Consider the following 22,619-nt stretch of genomic DNA (forward strand, 5'->3'; position numbering starts at 1 on the left):
TATAGCATTTTCCATTCTCTGAAATATTTAGGCTAAGTTCCTCTTTTCTGACAGACATCCTTAGCATCTTTAAGCATTCTAAGATTCATTATTTAAAAAAAAAAATAAGACTATAATAAAGCGATGGCATTCGAATTTTTTAACTACCCTTTGTCCTAGAACCCTAATCACTGTTCTCATTTTTGCATGTTATCTTCTAACCTTTGGTTGTATGCATACTTCCTTAGTGGTAGTACTTTAAGAATTACAAGGGGGGCACCTGGGTGGCTCAGTCGGTTAAGTGTCTGACTCTTGATTTTTTTGGCTCAGATCATGATCTCATGATTCCTGAGTTCAAGCCCCACATTGAGCTCCACACTGACAGTGTGTCAGTGTGGGATTCTGTCTTGGGATTCTGTCTCTCCCCCTCTTTCTTTGCTCCTCCCCTGCTCATTCGCTCTCATTCTCTCTCTCTTTCTCTCTCAACGTAAATAAAAAAATAAAATATTAAAAATTAAGAAGAAACTGAGATCTAGCAGATTAAGAATCCATTTCTCTTTTTAAGGTATGTGTTGGGTGGTGGAGCACTATGTATGGAACTTCTCACAAAACAGGTAACTAATTTCTTATGATACTCATATTTTTCAATCTCAATGGAGTGTTTTGATGATGTAAATAAGATTCTGAGGGGAAAGACTCTGATGTAATACCACCCACTTAAAAAAAAGTTGTTTTCAATAGCACCTGCTTTTAATAATGAAAAAGCTATTTAAGGCAAATCAGTAAAATGACATTGTACTTGGTGTTTAATCTATGCAAGGATAGCCATTCTAAGAGCAATGTGTATATAAGGTTCTAATTTGCTCATATTTGATACTTAGAATATAGGGGTTTTTTTGTTTTACGAGATTTTAGAAATGGTCCAACTTTTTTCTCTTGCATGCAGACTTCTTAACATCGTCTTGCTGTTGTAGAGCTATTTATGTGCCATTTTGTTAAGTTTTCCCAAGTGGGAATCAAGAGTACCATTATGTTTTAGAGAAGTGTTTTCTTCTTCCTGTAGGGCTGGAGCAGTGCCTACTCAATAGAATCAGTCATCATGCAAATCAATGCTACCTTAGTCAAAGGCAAAGCCAGAGTACAGTTTGGAGCAAATAAGGTACTTTTATTAAGACGATGACATAATCATTTATAATCTATATTTTCTGTTACCTTAGGAGACGTGTTGCTCTTTTAGTTTTTGTTATTCTTACTATAGAAAGACATGTCTATAATTGTAAATCTATTATTGGTATGTAAGTTAAAAAATACTAGTAAAAAAATTATACGTACTTTGAAGTTTCCCAAACTTGAGATCATGTTAGAATAGTGAATTTCCAGTGAGCATTTATATGCTAGGCTTTGATCTAAACTTTTTACTTGTATGTACTCTTTCAATCCTTTTACTAACCTAAGAGTAGGTATTATTCTCATTTTGTAGATGAGGAGACTGAAGCACACAGAGGTTAGATAACTTGTCTAACATGACAGGTGGCAGAACAAAAATTGGAAGCAGACAGTCTGGTGTTAGTCTCTACTCTTAACCACTGTGTTGTGTTCTTTATTCACTATATCCGAAACATCTTTCCATGTCTAATTGTAGTTTCTCGAAACAGTTAAATGGACCAAGGATGATACTCTGAAGTTAGTATATTTTGCAAAAGTATTTGTGTGATGGAAGTTATCCTAACCTAACATTTTTAAAAATTTGGAGTTCCTAAAGGTCTGTGAATCTTGTGTTAAATGCCTATCCAAATAGTATGAAATCTAAATAATGTATTTATAAATGTATTGCACATCAAAGCATGAGTCCACTAGAGTCTTAACTCACAGAGGAAGCAAAAAATTGAGAAGGCCATTTGAAAAATCATCTATTTGGGATAGTACTATACAATAACTCATTTTACTTGAGTTCTTTTAACAGCTATTTCTTTGCACTGGAATAAAATATCATTTTGTGTAAAGTCTAGAAGTTAATTATTGAACACTAGTGAATTACTTAACTACATTTAACTAGCATTTCTTAACAGTGTGTATATTTTAGGTGTATTAAATGTGCCGATAGAATGATTATGTAGTAGGCTATTAGAATTTTATTTTTTGTATTGACAAAATTTATGCGCAGTGCATGGTTTTATGTAGAACTTGATGTTAAATTTCATCATGTTTTTATAAAAAATTAGCATATCTTTCATGTTAAAATATAAAAGGCTTAGATCGTTTTGAGTAATTGAAAGAACATTTTAGGGGTGCCTGGGTGGCTCAGTTATGTGTCTGACTTCAGCTCAGGTCATGATCTCGTGGTTTACGAGTTCGAGCCCCATGTCAGGCTCTGTACTGACAGCTCAGAGCCTGGAGCCTGCTTCAGATTCTGTGTCTCCCTCTCTCTCTCTGCCCCTCTCGCACTCATACTCTGTCTCAAAAATAAATAAAACATTTAAAAAACAAAAAAAGAAAGAACATTGTACTAATAACTCACTGTGTAAACTTACCTCTTCTGGGCTTCTGTATCTTGAGCTAAAATATTTTAAGTCTCTTCTAGTTTTAAAATTCTGTAATATCAATACTCTGTTCAGTGCCACAGTTCTCTTGGAATTACTCAGTGTCAATGTTATCACTTTCAACCTTTGTATTTCCATTATATATAGTTTTCTTAGCAAGTATATAACATAACCATTTTATATATAATGCTAAGTCAAGCAGCTAAGCACATTTGCCTCGTAAAGTATGTCTTAGAAGGTGAATTTTTTGAATGAATGGTTATAAAACCTCACTCTTCATTTTTTTCTTGTTATTAATATCTGTTAAGAATTTGGAAACTTTACATGATGTAATAGGAGTTTTACCTTGTACACTTTAAAATATTTTTTAATGTTTTATTTATTTTTAAGACTGACAGAGCAGGAGTGGGGAGGGGCAGAGAGAGAGGGAGACACAGAATCCAAAGCAGGCTTCAGGCTCTGGGCTGTCAGCACAGAGCCCGATGCGGGGCTCGAACTCACGAACTGTGAGACCATGACCTGAGCTAAAGTTGGACGCTTAACCAACTGAGCCACCCAGGCGCCCCTACCTTGTAGGCTTTTAAACTCTACAGGATAATCAAGAAAGTACTAACAACTATTTCTGATATGGGGGTATTGAAGTATTGATGGGGCAGGTTAGAGATGGGAGACTTTAAATCATTTGTGCTCTTTCTTTTGACATATAACTATTCAAAAATATTTTAAATATTAAAAAAAAAATTTTAGTGTTTTATTTGTTTTTGATAGAGACAGAGTGTGAATGGGGGAGGAGAGACAGAGTGTGAGTGCTGTCCGCACAGAACCTGACCCAGAGCTCAAACTCTTGAACCACAAGAATCATGACCTGAGCCAAAGTCAAACACTTAACCGAGTGAGCCACCCAGGCACCCCTATTTAAAATATTTTTAAAGATACTATCAGCTATTGGTTCAAAATAAATGAATGAGTTTATCTCTTGAAAATATTACTAAAGGGGCGCCTGGGGTGGCTCAGTCGGTTAAGCGTCCGACTTCAGCTCAGGTCACGATCTTGCGGTCCGTGAGTTCGAGCCCCGCGTCGGGCTCTGGGCTGATGGCTCAGAGCCTGGAGCCTGCTTCAGATTCTGTCTCCTTCTCTCTCTACCCCTCCCCCAATTGTGCTCTGTCTTTCTCTATCAAAAATAAATAAACGTAGTAAAAATAAATTTAAAAAACTAGAATTTGAAGATCATGCTATTGACAACAGAATGCTAATATTCTTATTTTTCTCTTCTTATCTTGTAGATGGGCAGTAGGGTTAGGAAATGACTGCTTTTTGATCATTTGCAAGTTTCTGTGTGTGCATGTTTTGCTATATGTAATCTGTTTCTTTTGTATTTTTGTCCTTTGGTGAAAATATAGATTGGAAAAACATTACTTTTTATTAACTTGGAAAGAACATTTTATGTTTGTTTTTCAGATGCATTATGGGAGGGTTTTTACTATTTTTAAAGAGCTCTTAGAAATTGAAAAAGGCTACATTGTAGAAAAAGATACAAAATGTCTATTTGCAGAAATAGAAATAAATGGCTTATAAACATATGGAGACACACTAAGCCTGGCTCAGTGATAGAAATGCAAATCTCACTTACACTGAGAGTTCATCATCCACCTATGACATTGTCACAAATAAGAGGTTTGTAAAAGCTATGTAGAGGCATTCTCATACATGCCAAGCAGCAAGCCCATTTCCACAGTCTTACAAAATTACAAAGGCATATGTCTTTTGACCCAGCAATTCCACTCAGACTATTTACCAGTGCTTTGGAAATATTTGTACAAGGTTGCTCACTGTAACATTGTAACAAAATATTGAAAACAACCTAAATGTCCTCCAATTGGGGAATAAATAAATATTTTGACTTTCCACCTAAATGTCCTCCAGTTGGGGAATAAATAAATATTTGACTTTCCATACAATGGAATATTTCACGGTTTAAAAAAAACAGAAAGATTCAGCTTTTTGTGCAGTGATCAGGAACAAGGTGCAGGATACCTTAAGTGAGAAGAGGCAGAACAGGGTCTATAGCATGCTACCTACCATTTGTTGGGGGGTGATAAGCAAGAGATGGTGGCTAGTAACATAAGCTATATGTGACTTTTCTTATTTAATCTTAAGGAGATATAAGAAACAGTTAACTTGGGTAGGGAAAGGAGGATGGATGAGAGGAGGAGCTGGATGGTTGGAGGACAGGTAGGAAGGAGAATTTTCACTTAGAATGTTTTATACATTTTTAATTTTTGTACTGTGAATTTATTCTATAACATAATAGGTATGTACCACTATGAAGAATGCTCATGACATATTAATTGTAGGTTATGATGTCACTCAGTTGCACTACTAGAGAAAAAATTAATCCTAAATTTGGCTCCTTAAAAGAAGACTCCTTTAGTAATGGCTTGGTACCACTTTTGGACATCTTTAACTCAAGATGTCATTGATATGTATAGTCCTCAAAGCTTAAAGTTAACCTTATCTGAAGGTAATATTTTGTAATTTTGTTTTTTGTTTTATTATGAGGAGGAGAGTTTAAGTTTTATTCATGTCTGAGTAGCATTCTTTAACTTCATTCATCAGTGGAGAAGGGCACTAGAACTATAAAGCTTTGTACTTGTCCAGTGGTAAGAGTATTTATACAAATGAACTGTGAAGTTTAAATAGATTTTTATTGTAGTACAACTTTGGTTTTGTTATCCTAAAGTGGTAGAGAATAATGAAATTGAGAAATGAGGGTATTAAGTTAAAATTATTTTTGAAACAGAAATCTAATTTAGTTTCCGGTGTTCTTTTAAGCATAGTGATGATGCATCCGTAAATTATTTGTAATGATTTTCATCTACTCAGAGTTTTTATTTAAAATGTATAATTCTCTTTCAGAATCAGTATAATCTAGCAAGAGCCCAACAATCCTATAATTCCATTGTACAGATACATGAGAAAAATGGTACGTTTAATTCAATAAGTATTTATTACCATTTATGAAGTTTTATATAAGGTACTATTGATAACTTACCCTGTTTGTTTTTGCTTTAATCTCTTAAAGTACTGTTACCCCAGTGAAAAAAATTAACTTGAGGATGCACACACTCTGCTTTGTTGAAAAATCTTTGTATCCTAAGTACTTGGCCTAAGTCAGAGTCAAGATTTTTTAGTAGATTAATGAATGAATCACTTCTCACTTGAGATGTATGGTATTAGGGTAGGAATTGAGTTAAAGGCAATTGTACAGGTGGAGTTCTTACTGATACTGAGTAAATACAATCGGGATCCTGAACCAGCTGTTTCTGAAACATCTTCAGATTATTTAATGCTTTTTGACAGTCATACACATGTATCTGTTCAAGGAACATTTTCATTTCAGTATACACTTAAGAGTATTTGAGTTGTAAATTTAAAAAAACTCTTATAATATCTTTCATAAACTTTATTCTACTTTAAATTTTGCTTGTATTCATAATGCACGTTTTGAGTCTTCTTCTCTAACAGTGAGGTAGATTTGGAATTAGAAAACCCAATTTTTCAAGTGCCATTTGTGTTACTCGCTAGCCCTGTGTCTCTGAGCAAGTCCTGAAGATAATAGCTTCAGCCTTAGTTTCTTCATCTCTAAAATGGCATATCTGTCTTGCCAAACTTGTGAGGAAAAAAAGAATAGTGTATGCGCATGGCACTTTGAAACTAAGTGCTGATAATAAGATACTCATTATAGCCATGGTAGTGAAACGGATACTTTTTTGTGCAGAGTAAATTAATTAATAGGAAGTAGTTTTCTTTAAGGAGAGTATTTACAGTAAAGTGTTCTTTACTAGAAATGTGGTAGCTTGTGACTTAACATTGGTACTTTGTGCTCACTTTTTTTTTTAACCACAAAACAAACTCCACTTTTTCAGCGACTACTTATAAAAGACTAATATTTAAAACAGTTCAAGCTTTTGAAGAAGGAAATGATAAAACTTGAAGGCAAGCCTGGGTTTTCATAATGATCACAACACACTAAATTAGTAGATCCACAGGTGCTTGTATACTACTTCATAACCATGTGGATGCTCCACCAATCTTGGTATATTCATACTGTTCCAGTGGCCATTTCATGCCAGTCTTATTTTCATTAGCCTTTCTGTAGAAAACTTAGATTTTTGCTGAGTCTAGGGAAAAAAAATCACATTTTTTCTTTTATTTTTTGTTGAAGCAAACATTGTAATCAGCATTCAAAAATGTTTATTGGAAAGTGCTGTATTTTACAAAGTGTGGGTGTTTATAAGCTTAGCTTTGATGAAAGAGCAGTAGATTCAGAATCAGGAAATGGGTTCTAGGTCGGTTTCTGCTGCTGACTCTGATTTTAGGCATAGTCCCTGCACTTGCTGAAATGACTTCTTCACTGGTTAAATGGTATCATTGCACTAATGACAATCCAGGTTCCTCTTATTCTAAGATGCCAGCATTTTGTTTTGGGTATAGTTATTTTCAGTGAGGTTGAAATGGAAGACAAAATCTATCTTGTAGTCTAATATTCCATATTATCGTCTTTAGCTAGAAATTCCACTAGTATAAAGATCTTATGTTGAAAACTCAAGTACAGTTTATTCATAGAAGTAAATATGTGCACATAACAAAATGCCGTGTTACCAACCCATGTGAGTTTAATTTTTACAGTATATTTAAACAAAAATATGAATAGACAAAGTAGCTAACCTTAAATGAAATGCCATTTCTCCTAGTTGATTTAATAAGGTATTTTAACTTTTTTTCCATTGTGTTTCAGGCTGGTACACCCCTCCAAAGGAAGATGGCTAAATATGTTGACTGTCGTATGTTTGGACCAATGTTGCTTTAAAGAAAATCTTTCCAACATGCAGACACAAGCTTTGAGTGCCCCTATAACAGCAGTACTGAAGACGTTAGCTAATAGATATTTTAGTGGATAATCTGTCAACTGACATCCAGTATGAGTTACAGCCTTTTCGTTTTGCTCATTTTAGGTATTGTGGACTGAGCAGTGGGGCCTTTACTGTATTTTTTGTGATAAATATACATACTGGCCACTCATGATCTCTTTTTCTTGAAAAGTGAAATCTGTTAAGCAGAAAGTCAGCATCAGGTTACAGAAGTTGCGCCTGTAGGGTAACTTTCCCACATTGAGCTCGTGTGTTATGAGGACTTGCAATATACTGTTCCATTTAGAGCCAATAAAAGTTTAATTGATGTTTAATGTTGGTTTAGAAAATTTAAGGTCTTCTAAATCACAGTAGCTTTTTCAAGTTAAAACCAATTTTTGATATTGCCAAAATAATGATAGGAAGCCTACTCATTAAATTGTTAAACTTTTTTATGGCTAGATGAAGATATGAATTGTTTCCTGAAGATACGCTCTTAACTGAGTTGTGCTTTTTAGGCAAAAGCAAAGCAAGGCTGTGCAAATTAAGGCTTTGTAAGTAATAATTTCCACTGGGGCCTCAGAGTCTTGTTGGGCTGAATCTGCTTCTTGTTGGTTCAGTATTTCTTATGAAGAACTGCAGTATAGAGCTTGAAGTTATTTAAAATACTAAATCATTTTATGTTTCCATTTTATTAACGGGATGTTGCAATCATTTTTAAACTAATAAACTTGTAAAGTGATTGGCACAAAGAATCCTTGAGCAAAAGCTGCACAGTGAAGTACAAAAAGATACCTGATTTGGAAACTCTTAAAATTTTTGGTATACTCATAACAATGGCTTTTACATTGAAAAACTAGTAGGAACTCTATATATGTTCATTGTTTATAAAACCTGACTCAAATCAGTGTACTCTCCATTTTCTTGCCTTATCTGAATCAGTCCTATTTGGTTGGTGATAGACTTTCTTATCTACCCAAGTTTGATTTAAAAGTAAATTCTAATTATTAAGCACTTTTAAAATGAAATCCAGAAGCACACTTTTCTGCACAAATAAGTTACAAAATTCGAAGGTGTTTCTTATGCATTTGCTCTAAGTTTCAATTTTTAACTTTGTAAATCACACCAGAGAGACTTGGCACTTCGGCATTATTGCGTGTGTTTAATTTCTTTTTCTATTTTGGTTAAAAGGACAGTAGAAAAAGATTTTCTGGCATTCTTGTTTACTTGGTTACATTTGTATAAAGATCTGATTGCCAGTTGCTGAGATAATAAGTGACCAGGCAGAATTCTTTAAAGCATTAAAGTTCCTTAAACCTAAGGCTAAATCTTGAATACATTATTGAATTCTTTAATATCCTGATGGCTAGCAGATTGACAGCTGCACATTTGGCATGCTTTGTTTTTTTGGGTTTTATCTTTCATTGCAGATTTATTTGGCAATGTACAGTAAATTTTGTAAACTTGCATCAAGTTTATGAATAAAGAACCATTTAAAATATAACTTTGTTACTTTTCCCTCATCAGAGATACTCTTGGCTTCAGGTGTTTGTAAGCTCTATTGAATTTTTTGAAGTAGGATTTATATATGGTGGGATGGGGTGAGGAGAGGGTTGAGAGGAACAGAGACAGGTTGATTTAACAAGAGAAAGCTAGAGAACCCGGAAATGGTGTGTACAGACTTGGTATACTCAGCTTTCCTCAACCTTTTTCCTCTCCCACTCTCATTCCTTAATATAAGTCCGAGTGCTACTTTCATCATGGCTGTCCCTAGTTCCCCTTTTTTAATATTCCCATGACCTCCTTACACAGCATTATCAAGTTATCTTACATACAAGAAGTCCAGAGATAGAAGTATTCTAGGCCTGGTACATTTTGGCTCTGCTACACTCCTTTGAGATTTTTCCCTGTTGGTTTCATCTTTGGATTTAACGTTATATCTGGATATTGTAGCCATGTTACTCCGTCCAGACGTAGATAATGGTCTTATCTTTTAGAAGCCCCAACCCCCAAACATATTGCCCTTCACTTTTCCTTGGTTAGAACTGGGGCCTGTGTCCACCTCTAAAATAATGGCTGGTGAAAAGAATGAAATCATTATTAGTTTGGTCCAGTGGTTCTCAGTGTATGATTTGGGGAACCCTGGAGATCCCTCCTTTTAGGAGGTTTAAGGTCAAAACTATTTTCCTAACACTCAAACATTATTTGCCATTTTCACCTGTTTTCTCACAAGTGTACAGTGGAGTTTTCCAGAGGCCATGTGATTTGATGCTGCAGTAGATGGAATTCAGAAGCAGATGCAGCTTAGATGCAGAAATTAGAGGTCTGCAAAATGTGATATGATGCCACAACTATTCACTATTGGGTGAGGGAGCATAGTTATTTTTTTCACAAAAATTCTGTTTTGTTCATCTGTAATGGATTTATTATTTTTAAGTGAAATAATATTAAAATGTTTTAATTTTTAATTGGCAAATATTAATAGTCATAACCCACATAAATAAGCTCTTTGGGGTTGTCATAATGTGAAAGAGTCCTGAGGTGAGAATGTTTGAGATCCACTAGTTTAGTTCAACTAAGTTTACCCTCTAGAGCTGGTGATCGAATCTGGCTTTGTTAGTAAAGAAGCAGCAGGAGTAATGGATGTTGGGTAGGGATACAGCAGTGTCTGCTATGCTTACATTCCTTCTATCTGTGGTTCTCAACCTGAGCTAGCATCAGAATCACAGGAAAACAAATCACAGAAAAGTTAAAACTCAGAATGTTGGGCCCTGCCCCCAGTATCTGATTCAGTAGGCCTGAAGTGAGGACCAAGAATGTGCCAAAACCTAACAGACACATGAAAAGATGCTCAGCATCGTTAATCATCAGGGAAATACAAAGTAAAACCACAATGAGACAGAATGACTCAAATTAAAAAACATAAGAAATGACAAAGTGTTGGTGAGAATGTGGAGAAAAAGGAAACCTTGTGCACTGTTGGTGGGAATGGAAAAATAGTATGGAGGAAGCATTGGAAAAATAGTATGGAGGTTCCTGAAAAACAGAATTACCATATCCAATAATTCCACTACTGGGTTGACACAAAGAAAATGAAAACACTGATTTGAAAAGGTTTGTGGCAGCATTCAAAATAGCCAAGATAGGGAAGCAATTCAAGTGTCCAACAATAGATGAGCAGGTAAAGAAATGGTGTTTATACACAATAGTATATTATAACCAGAAAAAAGGAGATCTTGCCATTTGCAACAACATGGATGGACATAGAGGGCATAATGCTAAGGGAAATAAGTCAAAGACAAATACCATATGATTTCACTCCTGTAATTTTAAGCCAAAGAAATTTTGAAAAGACTTTTAGGGGCGCCTAGGGTGGCTCAGTTGGTTAAGTTCAAACTTTGGCTCACGTCATGATCTCGTGGTTCTTGGGTTCCACCTGCCTCTGGCTCTGTGCTGACAGCTCAGAGCCTGGAACCTGCTTTGGGTTCTGTGTCTCCCTCTCTTGCTGCCCTTCCCAGCTCATGCGCTCTCTCTCAAAACTAAACACTTAAAGAAGAAAAAGAAATTTTAATACAGAAAACAAACTGGTGGTTGCCAGAGGAGGTGGGTGGGGGGATGGGTGAAATAGGTGAAGGGGATTCAGCCAGCATGGAGTAATGTATAGAATTGTTGAATCATGTCACAGACCTGCAACTAATATACCACTGTTAATGATACTTAAGGGGAAAACTTGTTAAAGCCAAAACTTCATAATTCCTGGTGAATCTGATGCTACTAGTGAGGAACTAATGCAGTTGGTCAAGATTTTCACAGCAGTGGTAGGTGCTATTCATGCCCTTCCATACAGAAGGTGAGGGCTACAGTGAGTTAACCACATTCCCTAGGCGTTGAATAAAAGATGGTCATCTACACACCTGTCATCTTCACAGTTTTTTTTTTTTAAAGCAGATACTGCCCGTTCAAAAACTGGACTCATGTTAACAAACATTTGTACTATAAAGAGGGACAAATATTACCTAGTTTCTTCCTAGAAGATACCATGACTTAAAGTTTTGTACCGACAAAGAATATAGCGCTGCAAGTGCAGCGAGAGGCACAAGAGGAGGACCTATTTTTGCCTGTGAGAGGCCTCCTACAAGGTTTCCGCAAGATCATAGGACGCAAGCCCGTTCACTGCCTCCTGCCGCCAGCGGGCCCTCGGGGATCCAAGCAGGAAGCGGGTTGGCCTGGAGTCACGTGGGTGGGTCTCAGCAGCCTGGCTCTCCTAACCGGCCGGAAGTGGCGCGCGCGCGCCTGCTCAATGCGCGCTAGCTGGGAAGTCCTGTCCCGGCCTAACCAGTGCCTCGCGAGTCGCCGTAGTGCTTGCTTGCTGGGCGGGTTGGTGAGGAATGGAGATGGTGGGTGGCTGTAGTGATCGCGGTGGTGGCGATCGCCAAGGCTCCTCCGCGGACCCACAAAGCACCTTTGTGTTGGGTAACCTAGCGGAGGTGGTGGAGCGTGTCCTCACCTTCCTGCCCGCCAAGGCGTTGCTGCGGGTGGCCGGGTGAGGAGAGAGGAGGCGGGAAGCTTACTTCGGGACTTGCCTCGGGCTTGCCCTGGCTGGCGGGGTGGGCAGACACCTTCGGGACCCACGGCTGCCCCCGGCTCCCTTCTCCTTCTCTGAGGTGATGCCCCCATCTGCGTGGTACCCCCGCCGTACCCCTGTCCCTGTCTTGGGCACTCTTCCCAGGGGGACGAGGTGTGCCTTATGGTTGTCTCTGCCCCCTGTTCTTCCTCTGAATCTGTGCCCTGACACCCCCTTCCCGGACTTTTGATCCCGCAAGAATTTCCTGCTGTTCTAATTGGGGTTGTCTGTGAGAGGGAAATGAACGACCCTTCACAACCCTTTGTGCGTTTGCGTCCCCAGCGTGTGCCGCTTATGGAGGGAGTGTGTTCGTCGGGTGTTGCGGACGCATCGGAGTGTGACGTGGATCTCCGCAGGCTCGGCGGATGCTGGCCAGTTGGAGGAGCATTGCTTGGTCCGCGTTGCAGCCGAGGAGCTTGAGGCAAGTAAGACGGGAGCGTCCTGCACAGGCGGTTTCAGGGTTGGTGGGTCAGTCTTCGAGTACGAAATCTTTTTCTTTTTAATCCTTATTTTGTATGTGGCCTTATTCTTGGTAATTTAGGGAACATTTTCTCGTGACATGAAAATATTTATAAACACCCATTTTAATAACTATATTGTAAGGATGTGCCATGATTTATTTGACTGCTTTTCAGATGTTGGGCATTTTGTGTATTCAGATTTTTACTATTCTAATAACGCTATGCCGAACCTTCCCTTTACCTGCTTCAAAAAAAACAGGTATTTTCATTGTTTGTCAGGGAAGGCAGCTGGATCTCTTTGATTAGTGTCACATTAAAAAGCCAAGAATCAATACTTAAACCCAAATATTTCAACCTCTGGTCCTGACTGTTCTTCTGTATTGTATCTCTGGGCCCCTGTTTCAAAAGTTGGGCAATACCTGAGGAGGTAAAGACTTGAACTATGAAATCAGAAGGGCAGACTTCTTGAGGACAGGTGACAGTGAGGCTGTGGTATATTATTTGGGAGTGGGACCGAGCTATTTGAGAGTAAATTGCCAATCTAATATTCTTTCACTTCCTTATATGTTAGCGTGCATTACATACAAACAGGAATATTCTACACCACCACAGTACAACCATCAGTCAGGAAATTATTATTGATACATTTCTACCATCCATTCCTAAAATTTCAGATTTTGCCACTTGTCTCAGCAATGTTCCTCGTGGCAAAATAATTCATTTTAGAATCTTATGCTGTTGTCATTTCTTTAATTTTTGATGTGGAACAGTTTCTCAAGCTTTGCTTGACTTTCACAACTTTGACAGGTATGTAAATTATAGGCCAGTTATCTTGTAGAACATGTTTCTTAGATTCAGATTATGTATCTTTGGCAGGAATATCACAGAAGTGATCCTGTGCCCTTTTAGTTTCATCCTATTAGGTAGCATCTGATTTCCATTTTTGTTTCATTACTGGTGTTATTACCTTTGATAATTTGATTGACATGGTGTGTGCTAGATGTCGCTACTGTAAAATTAGTCTTTTCCACTGCAATTAATAAGTATTTTGTGAGGAGATATTTTGAAACTATGTAAGTATTCCTGTTTCAATTTATTCATTTATTTATATCTGTATGGACTCTTAAGTCTCTTATTCAATGTGATATCATCTCTAAAAGAATTGATTTTAGTGTCCAAATTGTCCCCATTTTGGCTAGCAGGAGCCCCTTCAGCTGGCTTCAGGGTCTTTTAGAGATGAATCTGTCACCTTTGAGCACCTCCTTTCTCTCTGACACAACATTTTCTAAGCTCATCTTGTGTTTTGTCTGCTTTAGTCCTGGAATCAGCCATTTCTTTAAAGAGCTCTGGTTCCTTTAGTGGAGAATGGTAGTTGAAATGCATTGCTGTCAAAGGTTTTGCTTCTTTAGAGCCTAGTGGACAGAGCCAAGGAATGTATGTATGTGTACAATTATAACTATTATATATATGGAAATTCATGAGTTTGCTTAAGTACATCCAATTCCAGTCCAACACAGAATTCTTTACAGTTTTCTTTTCTCTCAGGTCATATATTTGTACCTCCCTTTTGGACAATGAAAAACCTGGCTTTCATCATTGTTAATGTGTTTGGATATTAGACAAATGCCCCATAAATGACCAATCTTCTGTTTCCCTTTTTCTCATGTGGATTTTCTCCTTACTCTGTTTGGGCTTTGGGACTCAGATCCAAAAGCAGACTCGTAGGAAACTTTCTTCTTTGCATATTGGTTCAAACCCTGCCTGGTCTGTTTCTAGAAGTTGTCATTTGGAGAAATTCAAAGTGCTGGCATACTTCCATAAAGATGTTCTTTGCAGGGGCGCCTGGGTGGCGCAGTCGGTTAAGCGTCCGACTTCAGCTAGGTCACGATCTCGCGGTCTGTGAGTTCGAGCCCCGCGTCAGGCTCTGGGCTGATGGCTCAGAGCCTGGAGCCTGTTTCCGATTCTGTGTCTCCTTCTCTCTCTGCCCCTCCCCCGTTCATGCTCTGTCTCTCTCTGTCCCAAAAATAAATAAACGTTAAAAAAAAATTTTTTTTAAAAAAAAGATGTTCTTTGCAGCATCATTTATTATAAGGGAAATTGAAAACAACCTAATGTTTACAAATAGTCACTAAATGATGAACTGCAAGATGCATTAATGACAAGGGAAAATGTTCATGTTATAAGTGAAGAAGGCAGATTATGAATTATGTTTAGTATAATCTGAATTATTTAAAAACAAAAAAGGAAGAATAGAAAAGAAATAAGTCAAAATGTTAGCAAAAGTTTCCTGTCAGGGTAGAATTGTGTGATTTTTTTTTTTTTTAATGCTTTAAATTTTTTTCTATTTTTTTTTCCTTCAGATTTTTACCACAGCAGGTATTATTTTCATATAGCTTTAAAAGTTTATACAATATAATGGCTGTTAATAGCCAGACGTATTTAGGTCTGAACCTAACTTTGGTGCATACCAGCTGTCAGTCTCTGAAAAAGTTACCTAATTTGGAGCACCTGAATGCTTCAGTAGGTTAAGTGTCCAACTTCAGCTCAGGTCATGATCTCATGGTTCGTGGGTTCGAGCCCCACATCGGGCTCTCAGCTCTCTGCTGTCAGTGCAGAGCCTGCTTCAGATCCTCTGTCTCCCTCTCTTTCTGCCCCTCCCCTGCCCTTGTGTATGTTTTATCAAAAATAAATAAACATTAAAAAAAAAAAAAAGGAAAAGGAAAAAGTTACCTAATCTCTTTGAGCTTCAGGTTCTATCTCTAAAATGGAAAGACAGTAAGAATTTTCCTCATACCCTTAAAGACTTATTCTAGGGTTAAGTAATGGAAAGGTAATGCATATAACACATTATCTTCAGTACCAGGGATAGCAGTTTTTCAATGAATGAAATTATTATTCTCTATTATCAATGGCATTTTAAAAATTCATATAGTAATGCCCTTAAAGAAGTTTATTCATTGTAGTAAATGCTACTGTGGTTAAACTAAAATGGAAACCTTGTCCAAATCATGCTGTTTTCTTTGTGTTTGCCTCTAGGTTACCTAGTGGACATGACACTTTTATAGCCATAAAGAAAATTAGTTTAACTTTTTTATCAGAAATATTTTCAAGTCTACAAAAAAATTTATAACATATCTTGCTATTTGGAACTTCTTTGTATAAGGGAGTGAGGTTGCAGTTGTCTCACATTGTGTTTTGAGACCTTTTCATGTTGAGGACTGTCACGTCACTGCTTCTAGTGAGAATTAGAAAGGAAGAGTCAAGCAATTGCTTTTCATTGGGTACCAGGAATGAGAGAATCCTAAAAACTCAGGACTAGACTTCCTATTTCCTTACTTCCTATACCAGGTATCACAAACTCAAATGACTCCAAAGTTAGGCAGGTGACTAAGTTGGTTTGCTGTGACAGCATAGGGAGCAATAAGGCCATGACAAACCAGGGAGTGCTTGCCTTTGTTTAGCCCTAGTCAAGAAGAATACGGTCTAAGTGTTGTTAGCATGTCTAGTTTTTCAAAAGAATCTGGAAACCCATATTTTCTGTAAATATTGTGTGTAATTTTCAATGTTGGTAACCAAATTGCATTCTTTGAAAATGCCGTGTGGACCAAGAGAACTATACCCTTAGGTCTTATCAACCCTGGGGCCACCACAGGACCATCATTCTGTCTCAGTTACCTTTTTTGAATTTCTCTATATGTAATCTACTCTGAAACATTTTAACATTCCCCAAAATTACAGTAGATTAACACTTCCTCATTTAATCAGTGTTGAAGTTGCTATATGTGAAGTACTTCATTCCATTCTGGTAGTAAAAATCTTTGAAAATAACCAGTTTAGAAAAAAACGTATGTTCATCCTTTTGTTTGATTCAGCCACTTTGCCACTTGGCTGTAATGTGACATTAGTAGAAACCAGAAATCTGAATAAGCCTAGCTTCTAAGTGGAGATAAGGCACAAGTAAGAATGACTGGGACGTAAGGTATGTCATATATGAGGTCCAGGGTACTGAGGAAGTCTAAGAAAAGGTTTTGTAGGGGAGGTGGCACTTCAAGTGTCTCTTGGGGGACATAGTCCTGAATTAAGTGGGAAATGAAGAGAGCCACAGGAGAATGTGCACAGCAGTGTGTGTATTTCTGGATTGTAGTAAGTAAAAGTTTCCCTGGAGGGAACTAGTTGGTAAGGTAGAAATGAAGGCCTGGGATACTTCCATTTGGTAGGCAGTGAAAAGAGGAGCAATACAGTTTGTATACTTTCCTTTGTTGCTCGCACCTTTCTATTAGTGTGATGCCTATTCAGGAAAGCAAGTAGCCCCTTTTGCTGGCATTTAATGTTTTTATTTAAAAGTTTAAATTATGGGGTTGCCTGGGTGACTCAGTCAGTTGGGCATCCAACTCTTGATTTTGGCTCAGGTCATGATGTCAGGGTTGTGGGAGCTAGGCCTGTGGTGTGCTCCAGGCTGAGCGTTGGGCTCACTTGGAATTCTCTCTCTTTCCCTCTGCCCCTCTCTCCCACTCTATCTCTTTCTCTCTAAAATAAAAAATCAACAAAAAAGAGTTTAAATTATGAAAATGAACATTTTGAGTTAGGCTGGAATGAGTTTGACTTGAAGAAGAAATGAGAGATGTTCAAATGAATGAGCTGAAAAGGAAGGAGCAGAAGTAAAAAATGAGTGGGAAGTGGTTGGGCTCAGGTCAGACACTGACCTGAAGGGAGGGTACATCCATGGCAGTTTGGACCAGAGCAAAACTTTAAGGGACCATGAGAGCACTTCTAGATTCATGTGATCCAGTTCCATTTTTGTTTTTTGTTTTTTTTAGCAGAATGTTCACATCTTACCACAGACAGTTCTTTACATGGCTGATTCAGAAACTTTCATTAGTCTGGAAGAGTGTCGTGGCCACAAGAGAGGTGAATATCAAAAGAAAAGGTTTGAGTTTTTGTTTCCTTATGTACCTCTAGAGCTAAATATTGTCCTAGTCTTGAGAGTTACTGACTTTCTCAGGCTCTAGGACTTCATGAATATATTGTCTTTGAAACTTAAGAGACCCTTTTTGCTTCAAAGACTGATTTCTAAACCTTGCAGTACAACTAAAACAGATTCTTTAGAAAGATGTTTTTCTCAAATTGAAATACTTCAGCCATCCAGGCACTTTTTATTATTAAAACAATGTATATCTTTGGCTATTGAAGCCTTATGTTGTGTGATGGGGACCCATTTAGGGAGACCAAAGTTATCTATAGCTACCATGCATGCTTCTTGGCTCGCTAAGAGCAGAAGTAGACTAGGTTTCCCAGGCTGGGCACACTGAGGTTCAGGTCTAGACCTGTGTTATCACTGTCTAATTTGAATCCAGGTACTGTCTATGCAGTGAAACAGTCATGCTCTAATATCAGCTAAACAGAGAGGTACAATAGCAAGTTAAAATTTAGCTGCTGCTGTTAAATTTAACATCACTGGGGCAAAAGCAGTATGTGAACAAAGCAAGAAAGGCAAATTGGTGATGTTAAAGGTCAGATTTAGAATTTTAACTTATAAAATGGGCCCCAAATCGGAAAATGTATTCATCAAAGTTCTTAGACTTCTTTATAAACCATTCTGGTGTAAATGATTTAAGCTTTATTCATTGTTTGCTCCTCCCCGCCCACCACCATCAGATTTGATCTAAAATGAATGTAATAATTTTGCTAATGTATTATTACAGCAAGGAAAAGAACTACTATGGAAGCAGCATTTGCCCTTGAGAAGCTATTCCCAAAACAATGCCAAGTCCTTGGGATTGTGACCCCAGGAATTGTAGGTGAGAGAAAATACCCATTTGATAATTTCTTGCCTTGCGTTAATGTGGGCTCCTATAACTGTTGAATTCTTTGTAGCTTAAAACCACATTTATGTTTTTTTTTGTCCATCCAAAAATGCCAAAAAGTTACTCATATTTACCATGGTATATTTGACTTCTATTAGTGTTCTTTAGATTATTGTGGTTAGTATTCCCAGTCCCAGGGCTATCTATAAAAAACAAATGTGATGCATATCTTTCCAAGAGCCTTTCATAAGAGGAAAGAGCTCACATACTTCCTCTCTCCAAATCAGAAAGCATTAAATGCTTTTGTCAGTTCAACCAGGATTATTTCTGGTGGGCACGGGTAAGTTAGGGCTGGGATTAGGAGCTACCAGAAAGCTTCGTTTCTCTACTTAGATATCACTGTTTGAAGTTTATAGCTATAGCATGAAATTATAACCTTTTCCAAGTTTGCTGCTGGTGAATTTTTGCTGTTTTTTATTATTCTTGATTCTTTTTTTTTTTTTAATTTTTATTTATTTTTGTGTGTGTGTGTGAGAGAGAGAAGAGCGCATGCAAGAGGAGAGGGGCAGAGGGAGAGAGAGAGAAAATCTTAAGCAGGCTTCACACTTAGTGCAGAGCCTAGTGCAGGGCTCAATCTCCCGAACCGTGAGATCATGACCTAAGCCGAAATCAAGAGTCAGATGCTTAACCAGCTGAGCCACCCAGGTGCCCCTTGATTCCTTTCGATAGTTCATGGGGGAGAGACATTCTGTTGAGGCAGTCATGGTACAGTGGTTCAGGTACCTGGATTGGAATCCTGGGTGTACTATTTAGTCTCTGTATGACCTTGGGCAAGTTACCTAACTTTATAGGGCTTCAGTTTCCCCATATATGAAATGGGTATGATTGATAATACTTCTTTGGAGGATTGTGGATTAAATGAGTTAACATGAAAAGTAGTCAGAATAGAGACGTACAAGAATCAATGAGTAAATGTCAGCTATTACTATTTTCTTTGTTCCACTCAGTAGTACTCCATAATTGGCATTTTTAATCTTCACTGAGAGACTTTTGATCTGAATTTAAGAGTCTTAACACAGTGAAGTACAAAGGATTTCAAGTGTTTACAAATGAATAAGGATAAATACATGGTTGATAGGGACTATTTCATCTCTACCATTATTGGCTCCTCACCCCTATACATACTATTATATCTGCCAATCACCACACATTTTGTTCCTCATTGGATGAAAAAAATGATAGCAAAAACCATGGTTTTAACTTTTGAATTTTCCTAAAATGAGTGGTCTAGGTTTACCATTACTAGTTATTAACAAATGCTTATACAGAATGGTAGCTTCATCATTTTCTTATGCCCCCCCCCACCCCCACCTCATCCACCATGGCATTTTCAAAGTACAGTCACATTTCTCCTTTTTAAAATTTTGGTTGGGGGACGGAGGCAGGAGAGGGAGGGTGGACTTGTTGGGGGGACCCCATTGTAAGAGTGGGAAGTCTAGCCTTCTTTTTGTGCTTGCCCTCTTCTGGAGTTTTAACTTTGCTTGTCTATTCCCCCAAGTTCCCTTATGATCTTGATGTCAGGAGTAGATGCCATTCCAATTCTCGTGTTTTCATGGACATGCTTTGTGTTTTTGGTACCCCTGCAGCTAGATGCTTTCTTTGAGCCAGTTCCATGCATGTTCCAACAAAACTACCGCCAAGACAGTGGTTGGATTCCTTTTTCTTAGGCCACAGTTTAGTGATTATTTCTAAAGCAGCCATTGACTCCTAGCCCATCTTCATTCTTTAGGTTAGAAAATTTTCAAGTTTGAGGAAATTTGTTCATTCATATATATGCAAAGGTCATTTTCTTTCTTTTAAGATAAATTTTACTTACATGACCTGCACAATCGTAAGTGTACTAAATTAATGAGTTTTGACAAATGTATTCCCTTGTGTAACCTATACACCAGTCAAGATATAGAATATTTCCGTCACCTGAGGAAGATCTGTCATGCCCTTTTCCTGTCCATCTCTGCCTGCCAAAGAAACCCTGGTTCTGATTTCTGTGACCATGGGTTAGATTGCCTATTGTTGAATGTCATATAAATGGAACCATATGGTATATACTCTTTTTTTGTCTTGGTTTTTTTCATGCAGTATAAATATTTTTTAACACCATAATATTTTTGAGATTTACTTATTTTTTTTTTAATATGAAATTTATTGTCAAATTGGTTTCCATATAACACCCAGTGCTCATCCCAACAGGTGCCCTCCTCAGTGCCCATCACCCACTTTCCCCTCCCTACCACCCCCCATCAACCCTCAGTTTGTTCTCAGTTCTTAAGAGTCTCTTAGGGTTTAGCTCCCTCCCTCTCTAACTTTTTTTTTCCCCCTCCCCATGGTCTTCTGTTAAGTTTCTCAGGATCCACATAAGAGTGAAACCATATGGTATCTGTCTTTCTCTGTATGACTTATTTCATTTAGCATACCACTCTCCAGTTCCATCCATGTTGCTACAAAAGGCCATATTTCATTCTTTCTCATTGCCACGTAGTATTCCATTGTGTATATAAACCACAATTTCTTTATCCATTCGTCAGTTGATGGACATTTAGCCTCTTTCCATAATTTGGCTATTGTTGAAAGTACTGCTATAAACATCGGGGTACAAGTGCCCCTATGCATCAGCACTCCTGTATCCCTTGGGTAAATTCCTAGCAGTGCTATTGCTGGGTCATAGCAATTTTTAATTTTTTGAGGAAGCTCCACACTGTTTTCCAGAGTGGCTGCACCAGTTTGCATTCCCACCAACAGTGCAAGAGGGTTCCTGTTTCTCCACATTATGTTACTGTGCATATTAGGAATTCATTTAAAAATTATTATTATTATTATCATTATTATTATTCTGTTATATAAATAGACTATTTCCCCATGCTCTTTTTGATGGAGATTTGGATTGTTTCACATTCCTGGCTATTGTGAATGAGGCTCTTGTGAACATTTTTGTATAAGTATCCTTATTCTTCTTGGGCCAAGAGGTAGAATTGCTCGGTCTTGGGCTTGGTTATGTTTAACTCAACAAGAAACTGCCAAACTGTTTTCAAGGGTTGTTTCATTTTATACTCACCAGCAATGAATGAGGGTGTTAGATGCTCATTGCTACATATCCTCACTAACTTAGTGTCTTCAAATGAGTCTTTCATTTTAGCCATCGTAGTGGATCTTAGGCTAGTTTTAATTTGAATTACTCCAATGATTTTAATTATGTTGAGCATCTATTCATCTGTTTATTGGCTATTTGTATACCTGTTTTTATGAAGTATCCAAGTCTTTTACTGTTTTTTTTATTGAATTGTTTTTATTTTTGATTTGAAGTTGTTTATATATTCTAATACAAGACCTTTATCAGGCATAGATGTTGTAAATATGTATGTCCTTTCCAAGAAATCTTTGCCTATCTCAAAGTCACAAAGATATTCTCTGTGTCTTTTTCTATAAGCTGTTTAGTTTAGCTCTTACATGTATGGTGTGAGGTAGGGGTTCAAGGTTAATTTTTTTTTCATGTTTATTTCATCACCATTTTTTGAAGATTTTTCTTTCCTCTAATTGCCTTGACACCTTTGTTAAAAACAGTTGACTGCATGTTTGTGGGTCTATTTCTGTATTTAATTCTGCTTCATTGATGTATTTGTCTGTCCTTAAGCCATTGCCATATTACTAGAGGCCTTAATGTTCTTTTTAAAAACTGTTTTGGCTGTCTAGGTCCTTTGCATTTCTACATATTTTTAGAATCAGCCTGTCCATTTCTATAAAAAGTATATTGAGATTTAGTATATATTGTCATGAGATCTGCACTTTTAAAAATTGCTTTTGTTTTGATCTATTTTTGTGGAAGAAGGGGTCCTTATAACCTGAAATTTTTGTTTTTAATTCAGAATATATTGTGTGGGGGTTGATATGATTCTGAAATTTTCTTTTTGGATATTTTTTTCATTTTGCTGTAGCTTTGGTCTCTAAAAAGCTTAACACTTTTTAAAAAGATACTCTAGGGGCACCTGGGTGGCTCAGTCGGCTAAGCATCTGACTCTTGATTTCAGCTCAGGTCATGATCTCATCGTTTCAGGAGTTCAAGCCCCACATCGGGCTCTGCACTGACAGTGTGGAGCCTGCTTGGGATTCTCTCTCTCTGCCCCTCTGTACCCCTTCCCCACTCACACTGTCTCTCTCTCAAAATAAATAAACTTTAAAAAAAGAGTTTTATTATTTATATTAGTAATATTTGTTGTTAAAGAAAAATGAGAAGATAAAGATGAGCG

General features: G+C 37.4%; 2 protein-coding genes across 2 annotated transcripts in view; both read left to right on the plus strand.

Annotated features, from left to right (window-relative positions):
• Positions 1-8,928, plus strand: part of UBE2Q2 (ubiquitin conjugating enzyme E2 Q2) — a 63,889-nt gene extending 54,961 nt beyond the window's left edge. Inside the window, exons 10-13 of the mRNA XM_047074736.1 lie at positions 545-593; positions 1,043-1,138; positions 5,436-5,502; positions 7,318-8,928. Coding sequence (XP_046930692.1) covers positions 545-593; positions 1,043-1,138; positions 5,436-5,502; positions 7,318-7,349 — 244 coding nt within the window. The 3' untranslated portion in view covers positions 7,350-8,928. The remainder of the gene's footprint in view (positions 1-544; positions 594-1,042; positions 1,139-5,435; positions 5,503-7,317) is intronic.
• A 2,889-nt stretch (positions 8,929-11,817) lies between these two features.
• Positions 11,818-22,619, plus strand: part of FBXO22 (F-box protein 22) — a 30,693-nt gene continuing 19,891 nt past the window's right edge. Inside the window, exons 1-4 of the mRNA XM_047074737.1 lie at positions 11,818-11,972; positions 12,336-12,474; positions 17,335-17,422; positions 18,217-18,312. Coding sequence (XP_046930693.1) covers positions 11,818-11,972; positions 12,336-12,474; positions 17,335-17,422; positions 18,217-18,312 — 478 coding nt within the window. The remainder of the gene's footprint in view (positions 11,973-12,335; positions 12,475-17,334; positions 17,423-18,216; positions 18,313-22,619) is intronic.

This window comes from Lynx rufus, unplaced genomic scaffold, assembly GCF_022079265.1.
Source record: "Lynx rufus isolate CCGP_SWC_20201006 ecotype Redwood Valley unplaced genomic scaffold, mLynRuf1.p SCAF_13, whole genome shotgun sequence".
Taxonomy (NCBI): Eukaryota; Metazoa; Chordata; class Mammalia; order Carnivora; family Felidae; genus Lynx; species Lynx rufus.